General features: G+C 55.9%; 3 protein-coding genes across 3 annotated transcripts in view; 1 reads left to right on the top strand and 2 right to left on the bottom strand.

The window, feature by feature from the left end:
* Positions 1-6,866, bottom strand: part of Iqank1 (IQ motif and ankyrin repeat containing 1) — a 33,864-nt gene extending 26,998 nt beyond the window's left edge. The window contains exons 1-2 of the mRNA XM_075963501.1: positions 6,782-6,866; positions 3,197-3,283 (exon numbers count right to left, since the gene is read on the bottom strand). Coding sequence (XP_075819616.1) covers positions 3,197-3,283; positions 6,782-6,866 — 172 coding nt within the window. The remainder of the gene's footprint in view (positions 1-3,196; positions 3,284-6,781) is intronic.
* Positions 6,867-8,648: 1,782 nt separating this feature from the next.
* On the top strand, positions 8,649-16,555 carry Fam83h (family with sequence similarity 83 member H). The gene is made up of 5 exons (XM_075959580.1): positions 8,649-8,765; positions 11,287-11,748; positions 12,495-12,659; positions 12,730-12,854; positions 13,050-16,555. The coding sequence occupies exons 2-5, from the start codon at positions 11,302-11,304 to the stop codon at positions 15,838-15,840; spliced, it is 3,528 nt and encodes a 1,175-aa protein (XP_075815695.1). The 5' UTR covers positions 8,649-8,765; positions 11,287-11,301; the 3' UTR covers positions 15,841-16,555.
* A 2,175-nt stretch (positions 16,556-18,730) lies between these two features.
* Mapk15 (mitogen-activated protein kinase 15) lies at positions 18,731-24,378 on the bottom strand. The gene is made up of 14 exons (XM_075963985.1): positions 24,016-24,378; positions 22,726-22,824; positions 22,605-22,634; positions 22,386-22,476; positions 21,786-21,916; positions 21,539-21,702; positions 21,242-21,381; positions 20,593-20,650; positions 20,047-20,184; positions 19,841-19,946; positions 19,532-19,736; positions 19,324-19,427; positions 19,121-19,249; positions 18,731-19,014 (listed from the first exon to the last, which is right to left on the bottom strand). The coding sequence occupies exons 1-14, from the start codon at positions 24,376-24,378 to the stop codon at positions 18,829-18,831; spliced, it is 1,944 nt and encodes a 647-aa protein (XP_075820100.1). The 3' UTR covers positions 18,731-18,828.
* Between the last annotated feature and the right edge of the window lie 1,111 nt (positions 24,379-25,489).

The following is a 25,489-nucleotide window of genomic DNA, read 5'->3' as shown; positions in this document are numbered from 1 at the left end:
TCAAAATCCATTACATATCTATGTGAAAATGTCAGAATGTACAATTACTATACAATTAACCAATAAGTAATATATGCTGATAGCAATACAAAAAAGGCTTAAAAGAAGAAAAACAGAACATTACATAATCAAAAGATTTAATAATTCAAGCCAGTTCTAAGTATGCATGAATGTGATGATGAACCATCAGTGTACAGAAAAAAGCCTCAGAGTCAAGGAAGAAGCAACTCTACAACAGTAGCTGGAATTGCTGTGTCCCTAACACAAGCAGAACATTAGACAGAAGTAAGAGAAGAAATAGAGTTCTTGACATACGAAAGCCATGGAGCCAGTGCAGCTCTGTCCAACCCCCACAGGCACACGATGCCCAAGTGCACAGGGGACGTTGTCTTGGAATGTGGGGCAGGCCGCAGAATGAGTCTCCATGACTCCTTGGCAGATATGTGCTCTGCCACAGAGCTCCACCTGTCCTCAGAGGCAGACACGAGACAGAGCATCTGCCCTGACCACAGCGGGATGAAGCAGAGGCTGATGGCAGACTAGAATAAAACTGGAACATGCGCATAATGTGGGAGTTAAGATATGTCTGTTTTTTCTTTTCTTGGTTTTGGCTTTGGTTTTTCAATATAAGGTTTCTCTGCGCAGCCCTAACTGTCCTGAAACTCACTCTGTAGACCAGCATGGACCCAAACTCAGAAACATGCCTGCCTCTGCCTCCTGAGTGCTGGTATTAAAGGTGTGTAACACACTTCCAGTGCCCAACAAGCTATGCCATCTTAAACAAGGGATCAGAGACAAAATCACAAGGGAGATTAGGGAATTCTTAGCAATCAGTGGAAACACAGCACACCAAATCTACCAGGTGAGGTAAAAGCAGTGCTGAAGGGAATTAGACATTTGACATTACAGCATTAAACAAGACAGACCTCAAACCAGCATCCCACCTTTACGATTTACAGAACAAAAAAAAAGAAAACTAAATTAAACTCAAAAGATAGCAGAGGAGAGGAAAATACAGATTAGACAGAAACAAAATGGAAAAAACAAAAATCGATGAGACCAAAAGTTGGTATTTTGAAAGTATCAATAAGCTGTGTGTGGTGGTCGTGCCTTTAACCCTGGTACTTGGGAAGCAGAGGCAAGCAGATTAGAGAGTTCAAGGCCAGCCTGAGTTCCAGGTTAACCAGTGCTACGTAGTGAGATCCTGTCTCAAAAAAAAAAAAAGTCAACCAACAAAATTAATAAACCATAACTATACAGACAAAGAGAAGTAGAAAAATACAAACAGTAAGGTCAGAAATGAAAGTGGGTGTGGCTGGAGAGACGGCTGGGCAGCAAGAGCACTTGCTGTTTGCAGAAGACCCAGGTTTGGTTCCCGGCACCTACATTAGGCCTCTCTCAACTGCCTGTAATTCTAGCTCCAGGGGCCCCATCACACATATGCATACATGTCAATAAACAAAGATCCATACACACAACTAAAAATAAAAACTAAAATCATACTACTGATTCTGCAAAAATAAAAATTACTGTAAAGGAATAGATGTAAGTCAGAATAGACTCATGGGTAGTAAAGAGACTGAATTCTCTTTCCCAGCAGGGTCAAAGAGGTTCAGTAGGTTTGGTTCTAAGCACCCATGTGAAATTCATAGCTTCCTGTACCTCCAGCCTCAGGCCTCTGTGGGCACCACTCACACACACACATCACCCTACATACACATAATTTTAGATAAAAAAAATAAATTCTTAAAAGGTTTGGGACCACAGTTAAGAGCTATTCCTGCTCTTCCAGAGAACCCAGAGCTCCATTCTTAGCACCCTCATCAGGTGCCTTAAAACCACTGTTCTTTCAGCTCCAGAGGATCGAATGCCTTCTGGCCTCAGCAGCCGCCGGCATGCACACAGTGCGCAAAAATGTAGGCGGGCATACATGTAAATATATTAGATAAATAAATCTGAAGAAGAAACTATGAGGCCAGAGTTCCCTGATGCTAAAGCCAGGCAAAGAAACCACAAGAAAATCTGGATCAGCGCCTCTTAGGAACACGGATACAGAATCCCTGGTCAAACAAAATGTACTTTTGAGAAAGCCCCACATGCATTCCCGAAACCCAGCAGTAATGCTCCTGACCTGTGCAACAACTAGAGGCAATGTGGGTGGTACTGCAGTGTAAGAAACAGCACAGGTCCTTCTGGAGAACACTGATTCCTCCTGTTGGCCTCCCCGTGGTCTGAATCTCTGCTGGGGACTGCATCCCACACATTTGTCTCGCTTGTGTTTCAGGACTCAAGGCCCCGAGCTATACAGAGCCCAGGTCAAGGCATCAGGCATAAGAAACTACACTAGAACAACCTACAGGTCTCATGTACATCCCGTGTCCAGGGCAAGGCTGTCTCCTTATCCCAGCACCCGGGGATGGAATGGAGGAGGTTCACAAGTGACAGCTTTGTTCACAAGCAACACAGTGTGTGCGTTGCACACACTGGGGCTGCACTGAGGACCAGGAGGGAGAGGCTAAGGGCAAAGGTGAGGCAGCAGCCAGATGAGGGCAGGCATCTGAGGCTCTGCGAGACCTGGAAACCAGGCAGGGAAAGTATCGAACAACGGGGTCGGCAGGAATGGGTCCAGGCATCAGCCACGAGGAGCATTGTGGATGGAGGGAAACTGAGGTGAGTTTAGAGGAACTGGTTGATGTGCTGGCTTCAAGACACCCAGTGGGAGTTAGGGGTAGCTGAAGTGGGGTTGAGATGCTGTTGGTGAGATCTTAACCTAATTGTTGGGTTGGGAACCTTGGGAACACCACACAGAGCCAGGGCCAGGGCCAGAGCCAGTCCCGTCCATAGGCACAGGACTCTAAACTCCACAATGGGGCACGCCAAACATGGTCTATGGCTGGATCATTTTACTGCCACCAGAGGGCGACACGCTCAGGACAGGAGATTCATGCTATCACTGGGAGGTGGAAGGAGCCACAGGCTAGCAAGGCACAGGAAGGGGACTTCTCTGAGTGCTTCTGGCCTACTGCATGGAAGATATGCACACACACGGATACACAAATGCACAGATGCCCTTGCACATTCATGCATACACATGTGTGCATAGGTTGATACACACATTTGTGCATACTATACATGTTTGGCAGTCCCTTTACTGCCAGCCCACCCTTTAGCAGAGGTAGGACCCCCAGGATCTCACCTGCAGGGACCTTGGGGTTCTCAGAGTAGGACTCTTTGGCTGGCTGGCCTGTCTTCCTCTGCACCTGGCGATTCTCTTTCGGCTTCCCTGGGGGAAGGTAGTAGAAGTGTTAGGATATGAGTTGTCCCTCATCCCATCAACTTCAGGTGGCATTTATGGGACACCAGCTAGGCTTGTTCCTAAGCTATTAGGGAAGGCCTCGTGAGGCCAGCACATGCCACAGCTTTAATGAGCTGCGTCTTCCAGCAGCAAATGCATCTTAGCCTGGTAATATTAAGAATCAATAGGCACACCTACCCCCGTATCTGGAACGGAAACCCCGGGCCTGGGCATGTAAAAACCCCTAAAAGGTGTGCCCTTCATTGTCCTGACTGCTGTCTCCCACCCAAACAATGCCTCTGCCATTCTCCATGCCCTTCAGCAAAGCCTCTGCCCAGTTCTGCTCCAGACAGGTGCTCTCTCTGTCTGCTCCTGAGGTTCCTGGGCAAGGGCAGGATGGACGGGAGTGTATGCTGAGCAGGGCTGGGCCAGGCAAACCAGTCTGGCCAGTGAAGCAGAGCTGGCTGGGATGAGGCCCTGGGCGTGGGTGTGAGTCAGCGGGCTGGGGCTGGGGAACCACTGGGGAGGATGCCACCTGGAGCAACGCCTCGAAACAGGAGGCCTGGGAAGGAAGGCTCAGATGAGAGTTGGTCCTGGACCCCCAGCTTCGCCCCTGGGACTAACAGGTGGGCCTTGTAAGGGTCCCTTGGGTCTTGTTTTAATTCAAAGGGGGAGCTGGACTTCTAATCATGGCAGTAGTCAGGTCCCATCCTAGGAGACAGCTAGACTCGCTTTAGCTAGGCTTTTGAAGGCTCAGTGTCTTCACTAGCCCACAGTGTGGCCTGAGTGTTTCATGCTGGGGCTATGGCGGCCTTTCATCTCTGGCAAGTTCCCCGGGCCAGCTCAAGTGCAGCAGGGTTCATCTGGGTAGGTTTGGGGCTCTAGTGGTCAGTTGGGTCGGGATGGTCTATGGTCAGTGAGGGTCTGGGCATTCAGGGTTGGTGCATTTGAGATGCAGCTCTTGGCTCTGTGGACAGTTTGAGTTTCCCGCGACCAAGGGTGGGGTGAAGGGGGTGGGGGGCCTTGGTGACGCCCAGGCAGGACCAGGCACGTCCTTAAGCGGCAGTCTAGCTACTGAGAGCCGCCCCCAGTTTCTTAGTCTCCCTCCCAGTCTGGCCAGTGAAGTCTGTGGCCTGTGAAGTCCTGCACCCTGTGTCAGCACGTTGTTAGTCAGCCTCCTCGACTAGGGTGAGCCACTGTGCCGCCAAAGTCCCTATAAACTCCCTGGTGTGGCCCAGTGCCACAGAGTGGGGCCTGTGGGGCCTACAGGCAGAGCCAGGGCCCGGTGCTGTGCTGCGGACACCAGGCCAAGGGGCAACGCAGTCACTTGGGACAGCAGGAACAGAGAGGGCTGAGGCTGGCTGAGAGCAAGCAGCCTACTGTGGTCTCTGGGATGTCCTCTGAGCTCCCCAACAAGGCCAGTGGATGAGCCAGGTCCCTGGGGAGCAGGCACCTGGTGAAAGAAGCACTGGATCCCTGGCCATGTCTGGGAAACGAGGTCGAGCTCGAAAGCCCCGAGGCAAGAGGGTGGGCAGGGCCCAGCGGGCAGCTGGGCAGCAGCGCCCTGAGGCTGAGCCCCCGCCTCCCAACACAGGGGGCCCTCAGGACCAGGTGGGGGTGGCCCTGACAGCGCACGTGACCAGCACCCAGCCGGCTCCTCAGGGAAACTCCAGGGCCACCAGGCCAGAGCAGCTACAGGCAGCCGGGAGGCCAGTTCAGGCCACAGCTGTGGAATCCGAGCTGGTGCTGGCCCCTGAGCTCATGGAGGGCTGTGGAGCCGGGGCCCACATGCCAGCCCTGGGCCCTGAACTGCTGAGACTCCACGAAGTCCAGCTATGCTTAGCCCAGGAGCAACTCCTGCTGGAGGACCGGAGGCGGCAGGTCCAGCTGCAGATGCAGCTGTGGCAGGAGGAGCAGCTGTGGCTGCAGCAGCTGCAGGAGGAGCAGTTGTGGCTGCAGCAGCTGCAGGAGGAGCAGGCCTGGGTGCACATGGAGGGGCTGCAGCTGGCTGTGGCCCTGGAGCAGCTTCGGAGTGAGGGCCTGGAGGCACTGCAAACCCAAGGCCAGGTAAGGCCTAGAGGGCTCTGGGCAGGGGCTTGGGCAGTCTGATGGTGCAGAGGACACTCCAGGATCTTACAGATGTGTGAGAGCTGGGAGGCAGGGTGGCTGCAGAACCTCTGTGGGCCTGTAAGCCTGGAGGGGCTGATGCCCACTTCGCAGACTGTTTGCCCAGACGAAGGACAACAAGCCTGACTAGACCACATAGTGCTTGGCAGGCAGAGGCCATTACGGGCAGGGGGGGGGGCTTGTTTGGGGATAGAGGTGTTAGGGGACCAGGGCATAAGCTACAGGAGCTGTCCAGGGCAGCATGCATAGTATCGTATGGGGTGAGGCTGACAGACAGCAACAGAAATGAGACACAGTCCCCACCCCAAGTATGCTGGACAGCTTCTTGTCTGGTCCACATTCCCTGCCCCCTGTTTACTGCAGCTTGGTGCCCAGGGCTTGAGATCACAGACGCAGCAAGCAATGCTGGTACCCATTATCCTCATTCCAGGAGGAAGACTGGCCTCAGACGCAGCTGGGGCTATTTTGGGCAACTAGGATTTCACCCCAGCGTGGTGTGGAGTCACCACGTCCTGCCAGAGCCAAGGAATCTGGCACTGCCTGGTCTAAGATGTGGGGTCGCATCCAGGTCTGGGTGGGTACCCTTGCAGCAGGTACAAACTCCACGCAAGTCTGGGTGCAGAGCCCGAGACAGCCTGGAGGATGCTCACAGCTGTGGCAGAATGAATGGGAGCAAGAGTGAAGGGGTGATAAGGGCTGAAGAAGGGTAGGCACAGGGAGCAGGAGAGTATTTTCTGATGCTCTATGAAGCCAGCCCAGTTGTAACCTTCCAGCCGGGGAATGCTAGGAGAGGTGATCTGAAGGGGAAAGGGTGAGGTGGGACTGTGGGACAATGAGCAGACAAGTGCTTCTCACCAAGATTCCCGGCTTGGATTCAAGCCCTGCTCTTTTTCAATATCGGTTTTGTTGTTGTTGTTGTTTTCAAGAGAGAGTTTCTCTGTGTAGCCCTGGCTATCCTGGAACGCATTCTATAGACCAGGCTGGCCTCAAACTCAGAGATCCTCCTGCCTCTGCTTCCCAAGTGCTGGGATTAAAGGTGTGCGCCACCACCGTCCTGCTTCAATATTGTTTTTAAACCATCTGCCCCTCCAGTCTCCCGCTGACCCCTTTCTTACCTCCAGGGGCTCTAACATTATGTCCTACTGAGCCCTGTGCCCACTCCCCACCCCAGATCTAGAGGTCCAGGCTACAGTGGATGTCTGATCTTTAAAGCATCAAACCTATTGTGCCCAAGTCCAACTAAGAGATAGATCCCCTGAAGGTAACTTGGAGAGAAGGGTTTCTCAGAGGAGCCCTATGTACCTAGTGGTCTCAGGTCAGTGTTGGGGCAGTGCCCTGGAGGTCAGAGGGTGCACTCACCAGCAGCAGCTCGAAGCTTGGACCCAGGGAGGGGCGCCTGCCCCTTCCCCGGTGCAGCTTTGGGCCCCCCCTTCTTACTGCTCATTCTCCTGAGGGTGGGAAGGAAAAGTCCAGGGAGGGTATGTTCAGGACGGCAGAGGGCAAGGCAGTGGACATGCTGCCCTGGCCCTGGGTGAGAATGCACGCAGCAGGAGCATGGGCCTCCAGCACATTTCCCAGCCAGTTTCTTGGTCCACCTGCCTGCCCCTGGCTATCTGAATATATGTCCAGCAGTTTGAGCAAGGATTCCTGGCAAGAGGATGCCTCTCTTTATGCTTGTGTGCCTGTCCTCTACAATCCTGCCTCAGCCCACTCTGCTGGAATCCACAGATCTGCATTCTGGCACTAGTTTCTAAATTGCTGGGCTACCCGCTGAACAGCCTGGACTAGGCAGGCATGGCTTCAACTGCCCCCAACCTGGGTATGCTGAACCCAAACCCCTCTCCATCCTCACACCCCATCTCCTTCTTGCCTTAGAAAACTGCTATCTGGTTCTGGAAGCAATGCTCTTCCCCCTAGTATACAAGGTGTGTGACCCCAATCATTCCCCTCTGAAGAGTCTTCTTTCCACTCCAACCTGTGTAAGAGTCCTCCAGGGCTCTAGAACCCCTCCTAAGGCCCAACGAATAGGAAACCCAGGTAGGGCAATCCATACACCTATGTTCCCACCCCGCTGGTGCCACAGGAACATTTGGGAATAAAGTTAATGAAATGTTATCCTGAAAATAGGGCCAGAAAGTGACTGAAGGCTGTCTTACAGACATTGAGAACTCGGGGCAGGAGAACTGGTGGATGGGGAGCTGGCTTGGACACATTGAGTTCAGGCCAGGGCCTAAGAGGGAAAACTGGGCAGACTAGGAACCAAGGAGGAACTAAGTGCTTAGGTGTATGGGTGATGTGTGGGGTTGATATGTACATGAGGTTTCCTGTCTACAGAGGGTTGCAGTATCCTGAGCGCAGACTCTTTAAATCACAGGTGTGAAGAGACCTCTGTGCTTTCAGCTGGTGTGAGGGAAGACACGATCAGTGGGTGCCAGGACCACTGGTGGGAGGGTTCAAGGAGAAGGATTCTTAACGTGAGATGAGGGGTGGAGCTTGGTGTGCGGGATTCTGTGTGGCGGAGGGGCTTCTGCTTGTGGGTCATCCGAGGTCCCCTTGAGTCTGAGGGGGTCCCTTGGGTACAGGGGTGTGAGCGCACAGAATCCCCTATGTGGTTGGGCATATGGGTGGGAAAGCGCGTGGAGTTCCTATGCCGTCGGTCTCATGTGAGAGGACGAGCCTGCAGGGAGTGAAGTGGGGAAACCAGAGGTGTGTCTGTGTGCTGTAAGGCGGTCATCCCGCGCGTCTGCGGCCTCACCTGCCTCACCTGCCACTCGCAACGAGGAGGCCAGAAGCCCCGCCCCTCACGTCGGGCTGGCCAGTTTCCTAGCGACTAAGCCGGAACTTCCGAGTCACCCCAACTTCCGGGGCGAGGGTCAGGGGTCGGCAGTAGGGGCTTCGAACTATCAGTTCGCACTATTCGTTGAACTATGGGTTCAAGGAACCTCGGGGTCCTGAAAGAAGAAGCGCCGGCAGTACCGAGTGGCGCTGGCCAGAGTCCGGGGCGCAGTTCTGGGGTGCCACCGGAGCGCTCGGGGGTCGCGGTTGGGGCTGGGGGCCGGGGGCGCCAGCGAGGCCAGACTGGGGAACTCGGGGGTCGCGGCCGGGGTCCGGGCTGCGGAGGGCGCAGGAATGCGGGCGCGTCGGGGTGGGGCCGCCCCGCCCAGGTGCTGCCCGGACAGGCAGGAGGCAGAGCGCGGGCGGGGCGGGGGCGGGCGCGTGAATCAGGCCGAACGGGCGGGCGGGCCGCGGCGGGGAGTGGCTGCCGGACGGACCAGACCGCGAGGCCGCTGGGCGGCGGTGGGCTCCTGCTGCCCCTGTGCCGAGACCCCGCTCACCTGGGCAGGTAGGGCCCCTTCCGCGGCGCGGGCCGGGCACTGCGCCGCGCGCAGGACTGGAGGCCGGGACCTCCGCGCGCGCGGTACCTGGGTCTGATCTCGGGACCTGGGCCGGGCGGTGCAGTGAGAGCGTGCGTGGGGCTGGGTCGGGGACGGGGTGACTGCTCTCCGGGGTACTGGGTGAGGGGTGTCCTAGGGGCATGCCGGTAAGGAGGAGGCAGAAGAAAGGGTGCGACACACTCGTCTTCGCGGCCTAGATGTTAACTGGGCAAGACCTGTACCTTTCCCGGAGCCTCTCCCCAAGCCGCCATGAATCAGGTGTCCAGGGCTGAATCCCTGTGTGGAGGGCAGGGAAAACTGGAGTCTGCTAACTCCTGGTCCCACATCCCTGGACTAGATGAGTTGATAAAGACACCTGGCCTGGGTAGCGGCTAACTTCCTGGGGTACAGTAATACCCTTGGGGCCTTTCAGTGCCTAACCCGCAAGCTGTAACTCAGCAACTTCTGGTTTTTGAGCCCCATCCCACCAATTCCCATCTCTCAGTTTCATGTCTCCTACCGCCCACCCCTTACTTGGCCACGGTCACCATTTTTGTGTAGTAGCCCAAGGTGCTCCCCATGGGACCCTCCCCCCACTTCCAGACGCCGAAACACTACCTCCTGTCAGGTAGGAGGGGAGGGGACATTTTCTTGTGCTGTTAATGGTGAAGGTCCTGGAGAGTGGCTTCAGGTCAGAGGTCAGATTCCTGCTGAGTCATTGATTTGGGTGGGATAGGCTCTTACCTAAGTAAGGCCCCACTTGGATAGGCAAATGTCTTCGAGCAGGCTGTTGGGGTTCATTGCTGATAGGAGTGGTCACTACCAGTCCATAGTCAAGGGGGGAATGTGAGTCAGTGAGAGAACATAAGGGCATTTGAGGTCGTGGGTGGCCAGGTCCCACAGTGGCCACTCAGGACTAGGGTCCCTTCCCAACCATTTGTGTCTTTGATGGTTCCTGGCCAGAAGTCCACAGGCCGGACAGTTTCAGATCTCAGTTTTCCTTATATCAGGAAGTACCCCGAGGGAGCACGCTCCAGGTAGTGTGAGCCTGCTGAAGTCTGGGTGCAGTAAGGGGGCTGCCCAAGCACACACGCCAGCATTCTTACCCCAGGTGGTCTGCCTTGATCTCCCCAGAAGAGTGTGCCACACCTCACATTGCAGACAGGAAAGAAAACCAACTGCATTCTTCTTAGGGCAAGTAGACATTGGAGTGTCCCCGCCCCCAAGCTCGGTCATATTTGGATTTGTTAATGTGTTGCCCCCAGGGATGGCAGGCACTATAGCTCCCTGGGTCACACACAGCAGAGTCCTGACCCCCAATGTTATCAAAATAACAGCAGCTAGTTCCCCATCCTGCCAGTATCACTGGTCCACTCCTCTTCCTGGGCAGAATTACTTTTCCTAGTCCAGACTAACATCCAGGAACCTGTGTGCTAGGCAGGGCAAGAGTCCCAAGCCGTTCCAAACCCGAGGAGCAATGGGGAATGGGGTGAGCCTGCCCTAAGGCAACTTCCAGGGCCAGAGGTGCAGAGTGCTGGGTGTTAGGTTGTTTTTTCTAATGCCTTCCTCAAGCACAAGCTTCTGTGTCCGTCCCCTTCCCCCGCCCCCAGCCACTGAAGAACAAGAACTGTGGTACTGGGGCACCCGTGGTAATGGGGCCCTGACAACTTGGCAAGCCGTGTGGTAAAGGCCCTACCTCCTCCGTTCTTAGCGTATCGGGGAGAGGGTGTGATTCAGAGTCTTGGGAATGCCTTTATTGCCGTCAGCACGGGTGGGTCTGGGAGGATATAGAGTAGAGACCCCACAAGGGACGGGCTGAGATGGGACAGTAGTGAAGGCTGATGCTTTTCGAGAGATGGAAAGTTTAGGAGTTGGGGCAGGGAGATGAGTGCAGGGGCTGTGGGAATATACAGGTGTGGGCCCAGGGAAGAGGTGTGGGTGGGGTTTAAGGCCATCAACCCCGGATGAGTCAGTCTCCACTGTGCTCACCTTGGGCCAGGTACAGTGTCTTGCCACCCCTCCCAGGTGTGTACAGTGAAGGTAACAGGCCAGAACACTGCCCAGGATCTTCAGGCAGTAGAGGCAGGGGCCAACGAGACTAGTCCCTTGGGGGGGGGGGGGATAATCTCACTACTGGACTGCATTTGTGTCTTAACCAACAACTTATTTTAAGATCCACAAAGTAAATGGGCCACAAATATATTGACCCTGAAGGAGGGGTAGGTGGGACCTCTTACCTGCCTAGAAGGGGGCAAACACTGACAATCCTTGAGACCCTGCTGAGAACAAGGTCTCAGCCCCAGGAAGAGGATTTAGGGCCAATGGCCCACAGCACTGTTTCTGAGACTATCTTGGTTGAGCCCTCAAAGACCTCCCAGGCATAAGCCAAACCCATGATCTAGCAGCTCTGGCAACTGTGTGTGTCCACTCGTGAGGGTAAGGTAAGTGGGTCCTACTGCCACTAGTTAACGCATCTTCCTGCCCCTCCAGGCCCCTGGCCCCAACATGGCCCGTCGCTCCCAGAGCAGCTCACAGGGGGACAACCCATTGGCACCTGGGTACCTGCCACCTCACTACAAAGAGTACTACCGACTGGCCGTGGATGCACTGACTGAGGGTGGGAGAGAAGCCTACAACCGCTTCTTGGCGTCTGAGGGGGCACCTGACTTCCTGTGCCCTGAGGAAGTGGAATATGTGAGCCGCCACCTGCAGCCCCCACAATATGTGGCCCGAGAAGCCCCTGAAGGCAGCCCTCCTGATGTGGACATGGATGGTTCCTCAGGCACCTACTGGCCAGTGAACTCAGACCAGGCTGTGCCTGAGCTGGACCTGGGCTGGCCCCTGACCTTTGGCTTCCAAGGCACAGAGGTCACCACACTGGTTCAGCCACCACCACCTGACAGCCCCAGCATCAAAGATGAAGCTCGGAGGATGATCCGCTCTGCCCAGCAGGTGCATTATGGGCTCGATGGATAGTGAGGGGCAGCCTGAGCTGGATCTTGAAACATGAATAGGAGGGTGTGGGGAGAATAAGAGCTTTACTGGTGCTGGGGATGCCAGGGCTGGCCAGCCAGACCTCAGCAGGAGGGTCACTGCAGTTTGTCCATTGTCACCTGGGACTTGGCTAATGGCCTCTCTATATATGCTTGTCCAGATTCATGACCAGTACCCAGAAACTTGGGGCTGTTGGCATATTGGTCTCTTTAGACCTGGCCCAGATGAGAGTAACCCACCCCCAAAGCAGTTGGCAAACAGAAACAACAAAAAGCCAGGGAGGTTGAGGCCATCCTGGACTATGTAGTAACAGTCCAGCCTGTATTTAAAAAAACAAAAAAACAAAAAAAAAAACCACTGCCACAAAACCTGGGAAGATTAGGTAAGGTAGCACACCTAGCTTCTGTCCCTGCTCCAGGTTGTGACAACCCCCCCCCATCCCTCATTAAGTCTGCCAGGACAACTAGGAATCTGAATACACTGGGCCAGGATTGCAGCCCCCCCACCCCACCCCATGAAGTACCTTAAAAGTATAGGCTGTGACCCTCTACAGGGGTCCCTTTTACTGCCCTCCCAGTTGTGGCCACTCTCCTGGGGTGGGCTAATGGTTATTTTACAGGGCTTGTGGGTGGAAGTATGGCTGGAGGATAGGTAGAGGGGCAGGGCCCTTCCCTGCGGCTGACCTGATATCCACCTCCTCCCAGGTGGTTGCTGTGGTGATGGACATGTTCACTGACGTGGATCTGCTCAGTGAAGTCCTAGAGGCCGCTGCAAGGCGAGTCCCAGTCTACATCCTGCTGGATGAAATGAACGCTCAGCACTTCCTAGACATGGCAGACAAGTGTCGCGTCAACCTGCACCACGTGGATGTGAGTGACCAAGCCAGGGGAGTGGAGGGAAAAATACCTTTGAGGAAGACCTGACTCCCCTCTCTTCCAGTTCCTGCGTGTGCGCACAGTGGCAGGGCCTACCTATTACTGCCGCACTGGGAAGTCGTTCAAGGGCCATCTGAAGGAGAAGTTCTTGCTGGTGGACTGTGCTGTAGTGATGAGCGGCAGTTATAGGTATGCCCAGTGGGTTTCCCTCAGTCCTGGCCCTCTCCCACAGAGTCCTCCTCCGTGGTCGCAGTTCTTTCCCATAAAGCCCTCCTTGCCACAGTCCCTCAGCCCCGCTCCTTACAAACCTCAATTCCCTGATTATCCAACTGATGCCTTTGTGGCCCTACTTCCTCTCCCTGACTTCCGCTCTCCTGCCCACAGCTTCATGTGGTCCTTCGAGAAAATCCACCGCAGCCTGGCTCATGTGTTCCAGGGAGAGCTGGTCTCCAGCTTCGATGAAGAGTTCCGCATCCTCTTCGCGCAGTCAGAGCCACTGGTGCCCTCAGCTGGGATGCTAGCCCGCATGGATGCCTATGCACTTGCTCCATACTCTGGGGCTGGGCCTCTGGTGGGCGTCCCGGGGGTTGGACAACCAACACCTTTTTCGTTCCCTAAACGGGCGCACCTCCTATTCCCACCGCCCCGGGAAGAAGGCCTGGGCTTCCCCTCTTTCCTAGACCCTGACCGCCACTTCCTATCGGCCTTCCGCCGTGAGGAGCTGCAGCGTATGCCTGGGGGTGCATTGGAGCCCCACGCAGGGCACCGGTCACTGGCGCGTCCCACTGAGGCTGGACCTATCGGAGAGCTAGCAGGACACCGGGGCTTCTTCCAGGCCCGGCACTTGGAGATGGATGCCTTCAAGCGGCACAGCTACACAGCAGCTGATGGAGCTGGAGCCATGGAGAACTTTGCGGCTGCACGGCAGGTGTCACGACAGACATTCCTCAGCCATGGTGATGACTTCCGTTTCCAGACCAGCCACTTCCAACGTGACCAACTCTACCAGCAGCATTACCAGTGGGATCCACAGTTTGCACCCACGCGCCCGCAGGGCCTCTTTGAGAAGATTCGTGCAGGCCGACCTGGCTTTGCAGACCCTGATGACTTTGCACTAGGTGCTGGGCCCCGCTTCCCAGAACTCGGTGCTGATGTGCACCAACGGCTAGAATATGTTCCATCCAGTGCTTCTCGAGAGGTACGCCACGGTTCGGATCCTGCCTTTGGAACCGGCCCTCGTGGTATGGAACCTAATGGGGCCCCACGTCCCAACCTGGGTCAGCGCTTTCCATGCCAAGTATCCACGAGGCAAGGTCTGGACACAACTCCGGAGGTGGAGCCTGAGCGCAGGGGTGGAACCGAGGGACGGGCCGGGCTACGTCAATGGCGCGTTGCTTCCTACCTGAGCGGCTGCCATGGTGATGGTGGGGAGGAGGGTCTTCCTATGGAGGCTGAGGCCTATGAAGATGAAGTGCTGGTTCCTGGAGGCCGAGACCTGCTCCCCTCCGCCTTCCGCACTCCTGCACCGTTCCCAGCCAAGGGACCAAAGCCAGGCTCAGGAAGCGGTGGTGGCGATAGCTCCGAGAGAGAGGGCCCAGAGGAAACAAGTCTGGTTAAGCAGGACTCCTTCCGCTCACGCTTGAATCCGCTCATCCAGCGCAGCTCCAGGTTGCGCTCATCCCTCATCTTTGCCTCACAGGCCGAGGGTACTGGTGGGACCACAGCCACCACCACAGAAAAGGTACAGCTGCTGCACAAAGAGCAGACAGTCAGTGAAACTGTGGGTCCCAGTGGAGAGGCTGTTCGTTCCAGCGCCTCGGCGAAAGTGGCGGAGCTACTGGAGAAATACAAGGGTCCTGCCCGCGACCCTGGTGGTGCAGGTGGTCTCATCACTGCCTCCAGCCACAGCAAGGCTGTAGTGGCCCAGTCCTGGCGGGAGGAGGTGGTAGCACCAGGAGGAGCGGGAACTGAGCGCCGCAGCCTTGAGAGTTGCTTGCTTGATTTGCGGGACTCCTTCGCACAGCAATTACATCAGGAGGCAGAGCGACACCCAGGAGCAGCTTCACTGACTGCTGCGCAGCTGCTCGACACGCTGGGCAGCACAGAACGCCTGCCTTCACGCTTGCTCTCCGCCCAGGGTCGCTCCTTGTCTCCACAAGGGCGAGATAGCCCTCCACTTGAAGGGCCCGGAACGCACCAGCTGCCTTATTCTGAGCCAAAAGGGAGCCCCACTCCTGCTCACCCCGAGCGCAAGGGGAGCCCTACACCTGGATTCCCCACTCGGAGGGGCAGCCCGACCACAGGATTGATTGAGCAGAAGGGGAGTCCCACTTCGCCCTACCCAGACCGGAGGGGCAGCCCGGTGCCCCTACCTGAGCGCAGGACCAGTCCAGTGCCCCCAGTGCCTGAACGCAGGGGCAGTCCGGTGCCTCCTGTCCCTGAGCGTAGAGGCAGTCTCACCTTCGCTGGGGAGACTTCGAAGACAGCACCTACGGAAGAGGTGGCTGGTGGTCCCATGGAAGTCCTGCGAAAGGGCTCCCTCCGCCTTAGGCAGTTGCTGAGCCCCAAAGGCGAACGGCGAGGGGAGGATGAGGGCAGCTTCCCAGTTCCACAGGAAAATGGGCAGCCTGAGAGTCCCCGGCGGCCCTCGCTGGGTCGGGGTGACAGCACAGAGGCTGCCGCAGAAGAGAGAAGCTCAAAGGTACGCTTAGCTTCAGCTACTGCCAATGCCTTATACAGCAGCAACTTGAGAGATGACACGAAGGCCATTCTGGAGCAAATCAGTGCCCATGGCCAGAAGCACCGCGGAGTCCCTGCTCCAGGCCCAGCTCACAGCAGTCCTGAGCTAGGTCGCCCAACAACTTCAGGAGACTTGACTCCAGACATGTCCGACAAGGACAAGTGTTCAGCCATCTTCCGCTCAGACAGCATAGGGACACAAGGCCGGCTCAGCCGCACCCTGCCGGCCAGCGCAGAGGAGCGTGACAAGCTCTTGCGCCGCATGGAGAGCATGCGCAAAGAAAAACGTGTCTACAGTCGCTTCGAGGTCTTCTGCAAAAAGGAGGAAGCTGGCAATACTGGGGCAGGAGACAACCTGGCAGATGAGGACACCAGAGACAGTAAAATGGGCAAGTTTGTTCCCAAGATTCTGGGTACATTCAAAAGCAAAAAATGAGTCTTCTGGTCTCGGAGGCCAGGACTCTGCATCACTGCCATACAGCCCTGGTAGCACCCGCCTGGTCCCGATGGACTGGTGGCTGCCAGACTGGTGTCAAAGCCGTCTGGGATCTGGCTGACAACCGCCTGAACTGAGCTGCACTTGAATTCACCTGATAGCCACACTGCCTCTCACTCTTGGCTTCTCCACGCTAGGAGCTCAGCCCCTCTGCTCAGTGCTTCTTCCTCGTCACCTCCCTTACCTCAGGCCTCCACCATCTCCTGGACTCAGGTCCACTTTGGGGCTTAATTCACCTCAGGGATCCGTATCTCTGCCTTATTCGCCAGTTTGTCATGGACTCCTCACTTTATGCCTCTGCTGCCTCTTAGGGCCTTTTATCTCAGGGCTTTTTCTCAGGGTGTCCATCTCACAGCCTCCCTCTGGAGACAGCCTCCTACCGTCCCTCCTCACCTCCATCTCCCTCTCTCTCTCTGGAACTCCCTGCTTCCACTGTCTCCTCACTGCCTCCTAGCACTTTCTTGGCTCTGTCCTCCTGCTGTGGAGAAGGCATGGATCTGGACAGGGTGGGCCACTGGGAAGTAGCTGCCAAGTATCTACTGGGGCCGCCTTAAGTCACATTTGCCTTCTCCAGCCAGTCTCTGGGTAGCACTTGAAGAGAAGCCAGAAGTGGGGAGCACTGGACTTTGCAGTACAATAAAGCAGTCTGGACAGACTTTCTGTGACCCTGGCTTCAATAAGTTCCTAAGCCAAAGTCTGAAAGAGGCTGTATGTAGTGTTTGGGTCTCAGCAAAAGGGAGAAGATTGAATACGGACCAACCTGAGCCCCAGCAACCACTAAGGGACAGCAGACCCTGCCCCCCCCACTCCACCTTGATCCATTTCTATTTGTCACCAACAAAAAGAATCTGTCCAAGGTCCCTGGTTACGTTTATCTTTTCTTACCTCCAAAGATTTTGATTTGGCACAGCATCAAATGCATAGAGTGTCCCCCCACACACACATACACACTGCTAGGCAATGAGAAATATATTTCTGCTGTCTTCTTTCCAAATAGTTTATACCTGTGTTGTGTGTGTGAACACTCATGTGAAATCCCAAGAGAGCAAAGACATGAAAAGAAAGCCACTAAGTAGTTCCTTCTGACTCCAGCAGCTGAAGAAGGGAGGATACTGGGATTTGGGCAGTGACTGGATTCATGCTATTACATTTCACTGTCAAAAAAATCCCCAAGTTCCTGGCCAGGTGTGCATGGTCCCCTAGGAACCGGATGAGCTGGAGTGTTTCCTAGTCTTGGCATGCTCACTGCCTAGCTTCTTAGAGCTCATGGTCTGGTGTCCTGTGCGTCACTGCTCAAGCTCAGACCTGTTGAGCTCTGCATTGCAAAAGTGGAGGCTGGTAGTCCTTCCGGGGGCTCTCTGAGACCCCTGGCCGCCCCTTCACACCTTTCTGAAGCAGCGTATTGTGTTCTTACATCTACAGTAAACACAATGCGCACAAACTCCCAGAGCCCAGTGCTGGGGAGGCACAGGTGAGCTGGTCTCTTTAAGTTCTGGGGCAGCCTGGCACAGCAAGTTCCAGGCCAACCAGAGCTACACAGTGAGATCCTATGAGGGGGAAAAAAAAAACCCAGCATGTCCCCAAATAGGTTTAACTGTCCAATTTATATGAAGCCTTTAACCCTGTGGCCTTCCTAGGTTCCTTTTTGGAAAACCATGATTCCTGGTGGGGAACTCTTAATCCTCCGTGCTGGCACAAACATGTCTCCCATCCCTGCAAACCCCATACAAACCCCTGGCTCTTTTGGGCCATCATGTAGACCATCATCTGGTTCTCCAGCCTTCAAGCCCAGCAGACACTTCTCAACGTTAATCTTTCAGCTCCTGTCCAGCCTGAACCCTTCTGCCCCGATAGCCAGGTCTTGGCTTGCAAGCACGCTGATTTCTAGTGTTCACCCTCAGACTCCTTGCACTGTTTGTCATCAACTTGGAGCTATGCCTCAGCCTCTTGAAACCATGCACTGACCACATTGGCAGTCGGCCACTTCAGGAGACAAACCTTTGGCTCCAGTTCTGACTGGCTTTCCGCCATGTTGGAATCATACCCACCCTCTCCTATACCCAATCATTTGCTTCCTGCCTCTGTCTCATCTAGCCCAGTATCACTGCTATGCAGGTTCCAACTCTGCCCAGCTTCCCCTACCTTTGTCCCTTTTGTCATTTGCCCTACTGTGGCCAACAGATTTAGACAGCTTCCCTAGTCAGGTGGGGAAACGGCTTTGGCATTCCTGCGTTCTGCTCCAGCCCAGTTTCTGAGGCTGTGTGGGGTATTTGATTGCCAACACAAATCTGAACTCACACCAAGCCCTTTGAACAGTACTGTCCCCTCAAGATTTTGGGTTTTTTTTTTCTTTCAAGATTTTCCTCTTTAAGTGCTTCCTGTCCTTTTATCAAGACCTGGAGACAAGCCTGTCACTGTGTGGTTAGGTCACAGGCTGCAGTCACCAACAAATGGTAGCAAGGGTCAAGAGAAGTGCTGCACCCTCTCCTCTTTTCTTTATGTGGCTCCAGTCTTAAGTAGTCATTGGTGACCTGCACCTGGGTGGGGAATGGCGCCACACTCCTTGGCCCAGAGGACTAGGCTGAGTGGGCAAAAGCCTCAGAGAGCAGACATGGTACTTTGTGCTAAGTATAGGATTCGGATATGGAGCGCTCAGGAGAGTGGGGCTCAGGAAAGATTTAGGACCTAGGAAGGGAGTCCTCGGGTGGTAGTGGGTGAAAGATGACTTAACTGGGCTGGGGGAAAAAAAAACATGACTTTATTGGGAAAAAAATAGTTGGGGTGGAGTGTAAACTACCATCTACTCCCCCTTAGGGGAGAGAGGCTTGGGGAACCCTCCCAGAACTCGAATGCAGAGTGACAAAGGAGGGAGATGCGCTGGGGGCTGGGGAACGGCGCCGGGTTGCCGCAAGGAGATGGGTGGGCGGCTCAAGCACGTGGTCCGGGGAGTAGAGGCAGCCGGCCCAGCGCTGAGCGGCACACGGTCCCGTAGGCCTGTGAGTAGCCGCCAAGCGCAGCTCTGGCTGCGCCCTGGGCCCCCTGCGAGGCCGAGGTGCCAAACATCCTTCGACCGGGTCGGGGTTCCGGGGCCTCCCGGGACAGGCGGGAAGGGACCTGCACGCAGGCGAGGGTCTTGTTCAGGAGGGAGAAGTGTGGAGCAGGGCTCTGGGGGGTACGAACCGCACTGGAGGGAGCTGGGAAGGGCCAGGGCCGGGCTCACCCGTCGCGCGCCGGCCTCCCTCGGCCCACCGCCCCGGGCCAGGTCACAGCGGATCAGGGCCCGATTGACCGCCTGAGCCGCGGCCTGTGAAGTCAGGGAGGGTGCCACCACCCTAACGTTTGTCTTCACCTGGAAGGGGTGCGCCACAGGGTTACGGAAAGGTACTGCAGAGGCTCTTCCGTGCCCACCGAACCTCGACTTACCCCTGAGGGTGCTGAGGGTGGCTGCGCTGTGGCCCCTGGTGGCCTTTCCCCCCTGCCTGGAGGCGGAAATTGGAACAGGGGGTCTGAGCTCTGCCTGGGGACTTCTGTGGGGTCATAAGAGCAACCCCCGGAGTTAGGTTCCCGCTGCGCACGTTGGTGGTCCTACAGAGAAGGGGCCAGGGGTGCGTGGGAGGCAGGCAAGGCTCACCCACGTGCTCGGGGTTATGAGCAGGGTTATTCTGAGGTCTGGGTCCGCGTTTTCGCGCAGGCGTCTCCGCGGGGACCTGGGGGAGGACTCCGGGCTTGAGCAATTGAGCCCGGGCAGGGGAAGCCCTGAGCTCTACCCGCGAGGCCGCACCCCACAGGCCTTCCTCTCGAGGGCTGCGGCTGTTCCCCCTCCGCTCCAGGATCATCTGCGGGATGGGAGGGGCGCTCAGAGGGGGCACTGAGGTCGCTGCAGTAAGAGGCTTCGAGGGTGCCCGTGGAAGCGGACGACGCGAATCCGCAGTCCCAGCACCTGGTACAGGCGGTTGCGATACTCTGGTGCAGAGAGCTGGTCTCCTTCGTGCACCGGGAGCCGCACGTCGGATCCCCGTGTCCACTCGCGGTCGGGGCAATGGAATCTACCGGACCAGAAAGATGGATCCAGGCGTGACGAGACCCAACTTGCAGGAGAGCAAGCCACTGGGGCTCCCACCCCTGTCCGCTCTCTTCGAGTCTCACCTTTGCACGTAGGGGTGTTGCAGCGCCTGCTCCGCGCTAAGCCGCTTATCCGGAGCAAACGCCAAGAGTCGTTTGAGGAGGTCCAGGGCTTCTGGGGGGGTGTCTGGCGGCAGGAGGGCGTCCAGCGTCTGCCGTGGCCTGCGGGCAGCCGCCTGTTGTCTCCTCTCTAGGGCCCTACCCGTGGCACCTTTTGTCTGTGGCCTGACCTCCGCTGTTCTGCTTGTGTAAATCCCACTCTTGTAGTCCCCTTCCCGAGGTTGTCACCTCTTCATCCCCTCCTCCCAGCTCAGAGGGACGCTCTCCCATAAGGCTGGGTGTTCTCATTTCTGGGGGTTGGGTCTTGTTTTTCTTTTCTTTCTTTCTTGTCAGTCTCCTGGATTTTGTCTTTTTTTTTTTTTTTTTTTTTTTTGTAACTAAAGCTTTAAGAGTCAGAGAATGAGCGCTGCAGCTCTGGGCTGGTACAAACTGGTTCATGTGCCAGCTGCTACATGGTGGCCCCCTCCTGCGACCTGCCACCCCTCCCCCACACCTAAAAGTTCCACTCACTTGGACCCAAGATTCTGCAGAATCAAAGCACCGTAGTCTGAGCCAAGGCCCTGGAGCTCTGTGGATGGGTGGAAGACGGGCATGAGCAGGCAGGCTTGGGAGGGGGTGGGCAGCCATTCCTTCTGGTCACATAGATAATAAATAACCTTTCACAGAGTCTGTGGTCTAGAAGGTCCAGGTGAGTCCCCATAGCTGTGTCTTACCTGGAAATCACACACTCTCAACATGATCACATAGAGGATGCTGGGGTCACACCTCCCTTTGGTCCTACCCAAAGAGTAGGAACTCTCTAAGAGTACCAGGCACCCAGCCGGCTTTGAGAGGTGTCTCCCTCTCGCCATGCCCCTCTGCAAAACCGCTGCTCTCAGCAGCCAGCACAGCCACGGCACTCTTGTTCCCCTGGACCCTCTGCACTATCAGCCTCTTCCTGTCACTGTTGGCGTGTACTGTCCTGTGGCCAATTCTGCCGCTGTGCACCAGGCTCCAGAGCTGCTCCTGGGCCCTCCATCCATGGGACCCTTTTCAGTGTTCCCGGGTCAAATGACTCTCTCCTCTGCACAGTACTGGGGACCCTTCCACTGGGCATCATCCCATGCCCATGCCTAGGGACAGGCTGCTGAGGTTGGGACCTCAGTGTGTACATGCTCACCCTCCATGGAGGGCAACGGGATGGTCTCCAGGATCAACTCCAGCTGGTGGAAAGTAGATGTGCCAGGAAACAGCGGCTGCCCCCGAAGCATCTCTCCCAATATGCAGCCCAGGCTCCACATGTCCACCCCAGGGGTGTACCTGGGGCAGGAAGGGGTATGTGCAAGGGCAGGGAGCAGAGGCAGAATGGGAGCGCAGGGAAAGGGCAGTGAGTATTCAGGTGGGCCCTGCAGGACCAGGATGCAGGGTACTCTATGGGACCTGAAGGGACAAGGTAGACTGGGTCTCCAGCTGTTACCATCGGCAGGAGAGAAGAACCTCTGGAGCGCGGTACCAGCGTGTGGCCACATACTCCGTCAGGGCCTGGCCCTCAGGTCCCTCAGGGAGGTCACTCAGGGAGCGTGCCAGGCCAAAGTCACAGAGTTTCACCCGGCATGCAGCATCCAGTAGAACGTTGGCTGGCTGGAGAGAGGAACGGGCTTGAGACCCACTAGGCCCCGGAGCATGGTGGGGCCAGGGACCTGTGGGCACAGTGTGGACCCAACCTTCTGGTCCCGGTGGATGACACGCCCTGAGTGGATAAACTTGGTGGCCCTCAGGAGCTGGTAAAAGATGCACCGCTTGTGGATATCCTCCAGTAGTCTGCCCTTCTGGATGACTGCGTTCAGGTCAGTGTCTGGGAAGGATACGCAGGTCAGTCTGGAGGGTGAAGAGGGCAGGTCTGTACCGCTTTGAGCCTGCACCAGCCCTCGGCCCATCCTGGGCTCTCTCTGCCTGGCTACCGGGCTACCGAATCTGTCTTCACTGTCATTGCAACCAGAATGGTCTACGGAATTATTTTCATCCTATTCCATGTTCTTGTTTTACAAACTGAGTGGGGAAAAGGAGAACACAGCAAATGAGGGCAGAGCAAGAGTCCGGTGCAGAAGGGACAAAATGGGGAGCAACCACCAGGCCAGTGCAGGCAGGGTCAGGGGACGGGGGAGTCAGTGCTAATCTTTGAGAGTCAAACCTCACCAGCTTTATGATCAGGTTCAGGGGGCAGATGGAAGTGACAGATACAGCGTGGGCCAGGGGCCATAGGAATATCAGAAAGGAGCCAGGCTGCTTAAGCAGGGCTGGGGTCTGGCCAAAGCCTCACTCACCCATGGACTCAAACACCAGGTAAATATCCTTGTCATTCTCTGCTGGGATCACGTCAAGCAGGCGGATGATGTTAGGATGGTCCCCAAACTCCTGGGAAGACAGACTGTTGCTGCTGCGGGGCCAAGGCTGTGCTCAGGGCCAGTAAGGCCAGCTTCTCCCTTGTCTGTGGGGACTTGCACCCAGGGAAGGGAAGCGGCAGGATGGCCTGGGCCTCTTACCTGGAGAAGTGTGACTTCCCTGAAGGTTCTCTGTAAGAAACAGAAATGCCAGGAAACCTGTGGTGCCGGGCCCCTCCCACAGCTCACCACGCCTCCCCAGAGACCCTCCCTGCTCACTTACCTGAGCATCTGTCTGGTCCCTAAAGGCATCAAAGATTTTCTTGATGGCCACTACATCACCAGTCCTCCGATCCACTGCCTTCCACACAAGGCCATAGGCCTGGGGAACACATGGTCAGCTTGCTGAACTTAAGTGTACACACACGTACACACACACACACACACACACCCAGCTTTGGATTCTGGGAGGGGTTAAAGTGTGACAAGACCTGGAGCGGCAGAGCCTACAAGGGCAGCATCTTCTAGAGTGGGGGAGGGGAGGGAGGATGAGAACTGGAGAGGTTCCTACCAGGACATGAAGCCATAGTGGGTACTACTGGGCTGTCTCTGGAATGACCTTTGACCCCTCTACCTCCCCACACATTCTCACTATCTTTCTCTACACTCCCACACCATCTGCTTAGCAAATCCTATCAACTTGACCTGCAGAGCATAGCCAGGGCCTGACGGGGCCCTTCCCTCCCTGCTCTGCTGTGCACTGCGCACACTTCCAACATCTCCTGTGGGTTGGCTGTCTACTCTCTCTGCCACTCCCACCCATCACCGCCACCGAGCCTCGCCAGAGCAGACAGGGTGAGCTTTGTAAAGTGAATGTTATGAGCAGCTGCTACAGCTCGTCAATCAAAAGCCAAGGTCTTGGAGGTGCCCTGGATCCCTTCCACACCACGGGAGCCATCACTGTTGCTCCCTCCCATCTCCGCCTGGTTCCACGCATAAAAATGTAGTGTGTCTCCACCAGCCAAGCAGATCTTTGCCTCGGGGCCTTTGCAATTGCTGTTTGCTTGTTCCCCTCCACGATACACAGAACACACCCCCACGATCACACACATTCACGCATACAGCCCCATCTATTCAGACCCAATTACAATCATGAATACACCCGAATTCACACACAGCTCCTACTCTCATTCTGTGAACCCATACTTAGACTTCCTGAACCTGGCTATGTGCTCCTGGGCAATGCTGGGAGAAGCCCTTCACCCTCAGAAACTGGAAAAGGCCAGGCTTCCCCAGAGCAGCCTATGGGAATCCAGAAAAGTAGGGGATGTGGGCGGAGCACCAATACAACTCCTCCTGCAACCTGGGGACCCTCGCGACCTGCATTCCTGGGCGAGGTCCCTGAGTGTTACCCAGTTTCCTTATGGAAACGTGGGTCCAGGAGCCTCGGAGGAGGCAGGACGCGAGCCTAGAAGCCAGCATCCCGTGTCAGAAGAACTAGACCTTGAGGGGGCCGACCAGACCCCCAGGTGACTGCAGTGCCCCTCGGATGACGGGGCGTCCCTGCGCTCACCCCCTTCCCAAGCCTTCGCTTGATCAGGTATCTCTGGGCTACGTGGCGGTCCACCTCGGCAGCACACATGGAGAGAGGCAGGCGAAGGCTCTTGGCGTTCACAGACTCCTTCTCGGTGCTGGACCTGTTGATCCGTTGGCTTGGGAACGGCGGCCGCGGTGTGCCTCCCTGCGCTTGCGCCAATGGGCGGGGTTTGTAGCCAGCTCCACCTGTTCGCTTGGGTCCCCTGGTCAGTGCTGCTCGCGGGGTGGGGGTTGGGGTGGGAAGGCTATCCCCGAATGCCCTGGGCACAGTAGCATCGCCCGCTGCCAGCCACTGAGTTGGGCACGTCTTAGGATGCAGAGGAAGCTGAGCGTCGGGCATTCAGAGCCTGTCTCTCTCAGGAACGAAGTTGTTGGGTACAAGAGTGGATGAAAAGACGACAAGGTCAGGGCGTGGCGGGGGCCCTGGACCCGGGTAGAAGAGCACTAGAGTTGGTGACTGGGAAAGGCGCCAAGTGGGAGTGAGTCCAGTGTGTTTGGGGTTCCATGCCTGCTTGTCAGGGGAGTTGGATGGAGACCAAAGGTTTGGGCCACCCAGAGGACCAAAGCACTGGGCCATTGTTGTGAGGGAGGAGGTTGCAAGAGGCAAGGAGGTCGCGATTATGCTGGGCTGGGGACACCACACAAGAGCAGAAAACACTGCATGAAAGTGGATCAGGGCTGCTGGAGTCTTAGTCTGGATGTGGGAAGGGTGGCGGACCTTGGCTGACCAGAGAGACCTAGAATGCAGGGTGTGTGGCTTAGTGGCAGAGCCCTTACCTAGCAGGCAGGAATCCCAGAGTTCCATCCCCAATATCCCAACAGAACAAAAACTGGAAGATGCCTATTATGCCTCGCCCAAGCTACTATGCCTCATTTCCTTAAGGAAACCGGGTAACGCCCACAAACCTCATACCCAAAGGCTGGTGACCACCAGGGCCCCCAGCAGCCACAGGAAGAATGATTCCGGTGTTTCACTCACCTATCAATCACCTACTTCCAGGGCCCTTCTCTTGTTTCCACCAGATGCTCTAGGGAAGCCTGGTCTGCTCCAGTCCCCTACAGTGAAGGATTGTTTTTATCAGGGCTCAGAGTCACATGAGCAGGGTCCTTAATGAGCTGAGCTATACACAGAGTAAGGGCAGGAACTGTGTATGAGCCTGGGGGAATACCAGCTCATCTGCGTGCATTCGATCTTAGACATTGAAGGGACCAGGTGACACCAAGGTACTGGGCTAGCACCACTTGGGGAACAGCGGAGAATCAGGCAGTGCTCTGAGCTCTCCCATCCTCTGGCAGATTGTCAGCGTGCCAGGGACCAGCATTTTTAGCAAGCTTTGAATCGGTTGTAGTCGATAATTGTGTGGAATACAGTGAAAGTGAATTACTAGAAAAATTAAAACCTCAAACACACAAAAGAAACTATTATTGTCATCATTTACTTACTGGACTGG

Source organism: Microtus pennsylvanicus, chromosome 2 (assembly GCF_037038515.1).
Source record: "Microtus pennsylvanicus isolate mMicPen1 chromosome 2, mMicPen1.hap1, whole genome shotgun sequence".
NCBI classification, from domain to species: domain Eukaryota; kingdom Metazoa; phylum Chordata; class Mammalia; order Rodentia; family Cricetidae; genus Microtus; species Microtus pennsylvanicus.
The sequence above is the reverse complement of the archived record's forward strand: the minus strand, read 5'-3'. Positions and strand labels throughout refer to the sequence as shown.